General features: G+C 48.9%; 1 protein-coding gene across 1 annotated transcript; it reads right to left on the bottom strand.

Annotated features, from left to right (window-relative positions):
• Positions 1 to 1,082: 1,082 nt before the first annotated feature.
• Positions 1,083 to 6,090, bottom strand: LOC139707357 (PRAME family member 12-like). Its single transcript, XM_071618568.1, has 4 exons — positions 5,909 to 6,090; positions 3,319 to 3,615; positions 2,484 to 3,059; positions 1,083 to 1,632 (listed from the first exon to the last, which is right to left on the bottom strand). The coding sequence occupies exons 1-4, from the start codon at positions 6,088 to 6,090 to the stop codon at positions 1,083 to 1,085; spliced, it is 1,605 nt and encodes a 534-aa protein (XP_071474669.1).
• Positions 6,091 to 6,669: the final 579 nt, after the last annotated feature.

Below are 6,669 nucleotides of genomic sequence, written 5' to 3'. Positions count from 1 at the left end.
AGACTAAAATTCTAAAGTACCTGCAATTTCTGTCCTCTGACTTTGGCTATGGTTGTCTGATCTTTCTGAATAAACTCCCCCTTCACTTCCCTGAAAATCTGCAGGCAGACCAGGCTTACAGGACTGCTGTCTGTCTTGGTAGCTCAGACTTGCTTCTTGGCCCTGAGCAGAGGCACAGAAAAAAAGCAGGGTGTCAAATCCAGCAAGGCAGGTATGGCAGTTATGTCCCACGCTTCCAAAGGATTTCAAATTAGCAGCCGGGTGTGGTAGCACACACCTGTAGTCCCAGCAGCTTGGGAGAATGAGGCAGGGGGATGAAGTTCAAGGCTACCCTCAGCAACTTAATAATGTCCTGGGCAACTTGGAAACTGTCTTAAAAATAGTTGGGGATGTGGCCTAGTTGTTTAGCACCCTTTGATTCAAATCCCACATACACACACAAAAATCATCATAGCAGTGAAAATTTAGTACATTTTTATTATGGAATAATAGAGCCAAAAACCAAGTAGCATAGTAAAATGAAGGCCCTTATACCTATCCTCCTGAAGGCCAACCCTAACCCATTTTTCAGAAATACTGGGGATTAAAGCCACGGCATTTGCCCAGAGCTACATCCCCAGCCCTTATTGTGAGACGGTCTTCCTGAGTTGTCAAGACTGGACTCAACCTTGAAGCCATGTGCACACATGAACCCCATCAGAAATTTTTTTTTTTTTTTTTTTTTTTTTTTTAAAGATAGAGTGAGAGAGGGAGGGAGGGAGAGTGAGAGAGGGAGGGAGAGAGAGAGAGAGAATTTTTAATATTTATTTTTTAGTTTTCGGCGGACACAACATCTTTGTTTGTATGTGGTGCTGAGGATCGAACCCGGGCCGCACGCATGCCAGGCGAGCGCGCTACCGCTTGAGCCACATCCCCAGCCCCCCCATCAGAAATTTATAAGAAGCATTTCTTGAGGTTCTGGAGATCAAACTCACGGCCTCATGCCTGAAGGGCCTACTCTACCTGAGCCTCACCCCCAGGCCAAGAAAGCTAATGTGTTGTGCATGTCAATAATCCCCTGCCTACCGAATTGCCACTGGGTTTCAGGCAATAAAATCTGTATGTTTGAGGTGAAGAACACAATCGTAAGAATAAATCTGGATGTCGTGGACAGGCCTGATGTCCTTCACCAGCTGCATCAGCTCCTTCCGAACCTGGTCAAATTTCATGGGGTTGATCTCAGTCCAAAAACCCCAGAGGATTTCGTCAAAGCTCTCCAGAGGGGCAGGGTACTTCGCTTGTTCCAGCGGCAGGCTAGCGGTGTGGCTCAGCAGGTTCTTAAGAGCAGTCAGGGGGATTTGGTTCCCACAGAAACTGAAGGTTTTGAGCTGGGAACAGTGACCCAGGGCTGGTGAGATGGCATTTAGCTGGGACTCTGTTATCTCACAAAACTCTAAGACCAGGGTCTCAAGGGTGTGTGCCACCTTCTCCAGCAGGACCCGGAGGGGCTCAGGACTCATATCCTTCATGGAAAAAGAGCTGAGATCCAGACACTTCAGTTGATCAGTGCTCGGACACAGGGACAGATGCTTTAAATCCTTCTCCTTGAGCGGACAACCTCTCAGCGAGAGTGTTTTCAAGGGGGTCTGACTCCTGGAGAGAAAGCAAAGAGTTCTGGAGAATGAAGGCACCACGTGGATATAGTGGGAAATGGTAGGTGAGAACTGTCTAATCCCAAACCCAAGGTCGCCCTGACCTTCTGATGATGGTGGACCCCCGGGACACTGTGGGTTGCAGAATCTGCTCCTACACTCACCCATTTCAGGGTGAGCCTTTCACCACCACTTGAGTGACCAGGTGGGTCCATCATCTCTAAGGCTCCTCCCCTGACTGCCAAGCCCAAGGCCACAGCTCTGGCCACAGGAGGTCAGGGGGAGTCATGTACGAAGGACAATCCCAGGCAAGATGAAGGAAACCAACCCGGGTTATCCACTGGGGAGGCTCACACCCTGTACCCTCCATCCCTGCTCCTCACCCTCCAGTCCAGAATCACCACCTGAGGCTCAGAGCAGCCTTCCCCAGGGGGGCATTGGGGGCGGCTCCTCTGTTCCCCGCTGGAGAGCACAGAGCTTCCCTGTTGCAAGGTGCAGGTGAGGGGGCTTCTCTCCTCCAGCGCCCTCTCCTCTACCCCGTCTCCCACCTCCTTCACTGGATAGGCCTCCCAGAAAAGGAACCTCACCCACCCTCACTAGCTCTTGTCCCTCCCACCTGGCTTCCCTACATGGTGGCACTTCCCAGACCATGCACCCCGGTTTAGCCCTCTGCTTCTGTGTGGGTGGTGATGAGACCATCCTTCAGGACTGAGCAGGGGACCAGAACCTGAGGTCACTCGGTCACTCTCCAGCATCTCCTTCCCTGACATGGCTAGTGGCCAGGGCACAAGCCCTTTTAATGCTCGGTAAGCAAAAATGGCTTTTGTGGCAATGCGCACCCCTCATGCTTACAGGAGGATTTTGTGCAGCGCTCCGTAGAGGAAGAAGACATTGTTCACGTAGAGCTCGCGGAGTTTGTTCACCTTCCGCAGTTGAAGGCTGAATCTATGGGAAAACCACCTGTTTATGGAACGGCCTGTGAAGACCTGCGGGCTCAAGTCAGAGAGATGGAGGATGCAAAGGTTCTTCATCTCGATCAGGACAAAACAAAAATGTTCCATTATTTCTCGAGTCCAGTGCTGAGCATTCACCTCCAGTTCCTGCACGTAGTACAGTGGCAGAGTCCTCAGGAATTTAGAGAGTTTCAAGTAGAAACCCCCGATCTGCAGCTTCTGGCAGTATATACGGACCACCCCCTTCCTCTCCTCCACCCACTCCCTGAGGCTGCCAAGGAATCTTTGGAAGACTTTGTCCAGATCGAAATCTATGAAGATCTTCAAGCGTGGCCTCGCTGCTCTTTGGCTGCATTTCTCTCTTTCCTTTGGAGACGTGGCCTCTTGTGAGCAGGCACCCAGTGGGGCTCTGGACCACTCATTGGGGCTATCTTGATTCACTTCCCGAAAATCGATTGCTTTCAGTTTCCATTTCCTATGGAGAAAATGGGAAGGAGGCTCGAAAAATAGACAAAGACCTGCCGACTTCCAACCTGTGCATTAGACCCCATTGAACCCCTTGTTCTGGGCGGCTGCTCCTCTGCTCTCCTATTTTTCTCCGTGTCCTTTCTCCTTGAATCCAGCCAGGGATCCTTCCTGTGGAGGGGGCAGGGCAGCCTCCTCCCTGGCACCTCCTGGACCAGCCTTCACCCTGTCCTGCCTCCCCCAGATGTCTCTTCCTGGCTCCCCCTCACCTGGGGTAAATGTTCTGGGAAATCAGCAAGTCTAGCCCATTCAGTAGGGTTTTTAAGGCCTTCACATCTCTTGTCTTCAGCAGGTAGTCCACAGGCAGACAGGCCAAGGGGCAGGACAGCACCATCTTCTTTACCATCTCCATGTGACCCCCCATTATAGCCTCCTTGTACAACTGCAGGGTAAGCACCCTGGGCAGGTACTCCAGATTGGGAATGGGCAAGGCCTCGTTGCGCAGTACATTCTGTATCACCAGGTCCTGGAGTGTGGGTACAGTTCTGATGCTCATCCTGTTGAATCTGCAGGGAACAGAGGCACCCTTTCAGGCCAAGCCTGAAAAACCCCTCCTCAACCAGCTGAGATCCAAATCCTGGTTAGCCACAGCTCTGTGGTGGTGGGGATCAAATCCCCAGTATCCAGGTCCACCTCTGGTCCTCCCAACTCTAAGCCCACTGGTTATCAAGGAGTCTGAAGGCTCACCAGTCCCCCTATGGACAGGTGACTCATCCTCACTTTTCAGATCCTGGGGAGTGAACCAAGGGCTGAATGCATGCCAGGCAAGTGCCTTACCACTGATCCACATCCCAAACCTAAACCTCACTTAGGACCCCCTTAAAGAGAATAGAAATGTCACAGGGCCAATGCCCAGACTGGTGGCACAAGCCTGTAATTCTAGCAAATTGGGACACTGAGGCAGTAGGACTACAAGTTCAAATCCAGCCTCAGCAACTTAATAAGACCCAAGGCCCTCATGAGAGACCCAACCAGAATAAAAAATTCAAAGGGCTGGAATGTGGCTAAGTGGTAAAGCACCCTGAGTTCAATCCCCATTACAAAAAATAAGTTTTTAAATAATGAGAACCTCAAGTTCAAGGGCAGACTGGGAAACTGAGCAAGATCTTGTCTGAGGCTCAAGATGGGGTTCAGTGGTATCGAGCTTGCCGAGCATGTGAGGCCCTGGGTTCAATTCCCTGTACCACACATACACACACAAAACTATATACATATGTGGACTTGCACAGATGTAAATCGAGATACAGCTGTAGCTTAGGAGCTGTGCTGAGGGTGGTAGCTCAGTGATATAGGAGGTTACTGAGCCCACATATAGCCTTGGGTGAGATCCCCATTGGACCCCAAAAATGAAAATCCGAACTTTTGGTTGCTGAACTTAGAGGAAGTTTCTTTGGGGTTCCTGGTTTCAGAGGTTCATTCCATGGACAGCCAGCTCCATTGCTCAAGAGGCAGAAGAACATGACCAAACAGAGCCTCAGAAAAGCTGATCAGTACCGGGCAGCCTGGAGGTGGTGGGCACGGTACCAAGAACCTTTAACAGGGGTTCATGGGATGCTTTCACTATATCCCTTGTGGCTTTGAAACTTACATGTTTTTCCCCCCACCCCCGCATCTTCTTTTCTCTAACCTTCTCTTTCATGATCTCCCTGATCTCCTTCCTAATCCCATTTTCTTCAATCACCTGTATAAAAGCCCCCTGTTCTTGAGGATAGGCAGAAGCACAGGCTTTGGGACACTAGTCCCTGTGTTTCTTCTTTGCTAGCAAAACAATAAACCTTTTTTCCTTTTTCTCAATATCTTGTCATTGCTATTGGATCAGCATGGAGGATGGGGACCAAGCCTTTGGTCACAAAATTATAAGCCCAAAGACACACCCACAGGGACCTATCTCCTCCAGCCACACCTCACCTGCCTAGAGTTTATCACCCAGTATGTAGTCCTATCAAATCCATTAAATAGATAAATGTACTGATTATGGATCTTATAACCCAATCGTCTCACCCCTTGCATTAGCACTTGAACCTTTGGGAGAATACATCCTATCCAAACCGTGACACCAAAATCCAGTAATAAAACATTGATATAAAATGTATACATCACATACATGTGCACATATTCCTTTGTTTTGCAGTGATAAGGTTTGAACCCAGGTCCTCATACTAAGCAAGTCCTCTAACACTGAGCAACACCCTCACCCTGTTTTAAGCTCTAAATACAAAATGACTAGTAAAACCACAATACACAAATTCCATGAACTGTCATTTAAAGGAATATAGACTACATATGAAAATTGTCAAGACAATTCAAAATCAAATACATAGCTCTCACTTAAAAACGTTGCACTGGGCCAGGCACAGTGGCACATGCCTGTAATCCCAGCAGCTAGGGAGGCTAAGACAGGAGGATCTTGAAAGCCAGCCTCAGCAAAGGTGAGGCACTAAGCAACTCAGTGAGACCCTGTCTCTAAATAAAATACAAAAATTGGGCTGGGGATGTGGCTCAAATGGTCAAGTGCCCCTGAGTTCAATCTTCGATGCCAAAAAAAAAAAAAAAAAATTCATTGGGTTCAGTGGTCCGTGCTGCTAACCCCAGCAATTTAGGAGGCTGAGGCAGGAGCATCAAAAGTTTAAGGCCAGTCTTAGCAATTAGGAAGATTCTAGGCAACTTACTTGGGCCCTGTATCAAAAAAAAAAAAAAAAAAAAAATGTAAAAGGTGCTGGAGATGTGGCTCATTTGTTAAGCAGCCCTGAGTTCAATCCCCAGTCCACAAAAAGTCAAGTTGCAGGTCAGCCACAGCACCTTAGCAAGACGTTGACCAACTTAGGTAGACCCTGATTCAAAATAAAAAACAGGTCTGTGGAGATGAAGCTCAGTGGTAAAGCATCCTTGGGTTCAATCCCTAAAGAAGCAGCAGCTGCAATGGTGGCAAACTGGGCTGCAGTCACCAGGGCAGACTGGCTGTGGTAGACAGGGTGGCGCATCCTTGGGGGGGGCTGTCACTTACCCTCTCTGCACGTCTGGATGGAACGGTTTGGCTCTCCAAGTGTCAACAGATCCAGGCAGTGACTCTTGGTTCAGAATTCTCTGGAACCTTCTCTGGCTGCTCTGAAGCTTTTATTCCTCCTCTCCAAACCCCTCCCTTCCAATCGGAAGCTCATATCTGACTAGATTATTGAATCTCATCCAATTAATCCTGGTTGGATTTTCAGCTTATTGATTGGTTTTAGCAGATCTCCAGGCAGGAAGGGGAAGGGATTCTGGGTGGGGTGGAGATCCTCTCAGGGATTTCTTTCACAGAGTTTCATTCACAGGGTCACCCTCAGTTCTGAGCATGAGACACCAAAGGACTTAATCTGATATTGGACAGAGAAACCCCTGAAAGCTCATTGTTCAGGGGTCCGTGGCCACACTGATATTGTGAACATGTTCTAGAGTTAAAACCTCTTAGGTGTGATGGCTCACTTCTTTAATACCATCTACTATGCCAGCAGCCCCAGAGGCTGAAAGAGGTCAATCCCTAAAGGGAGGAGCCCCAGGCTAGCCTGGTCAGCAGGGTGAGA

Source organism: Marmota flaviventris, chromosome 10, assembly GCF_047511675.1.
Source record: "Marmota flaviventris isolate mMarFla1 chromosome 10, mMarFla1.hap1, whole genome shotgun sequence".
Taxonomy (NCBI): Eukaryota; Metazoa; Chordata; class Mammalia; order Rodentia; family Sciuridae; genus Marmota; species Marmota flaviventris.
The sequence above is the reverse complement of the archived record's forward strand: the minus strand, read 5'-3'. Positions and strand labels throughout refer to the sequence as shown.

Excerpts from the sequence above, each read along its gene's own strand:
- LOC139707357 (XM_071618568.1), bottom strand. The coding sequence starts at position 6,090 with ATGCGCCACCCTGTCTACCACAGCCAGTCTGCCCTGGTGACTGCAGCC. Across the intron at positions 3,060-3,318 it reads TCCCAGAACATTTACCCCAG|GAAATGGAAACTGAAAGCAA; the intron begins GTGAGGGGGAGC and ends TTTTCTCCATAG. Across the intron at positions 1,633-2,483 it reads GCGCTGCACAAAATCCTCCT|GAGTCAGACCCCCTTGAAAA; the intron begins GTAAGCATGAGG and ends CTTTCTCTCCAG.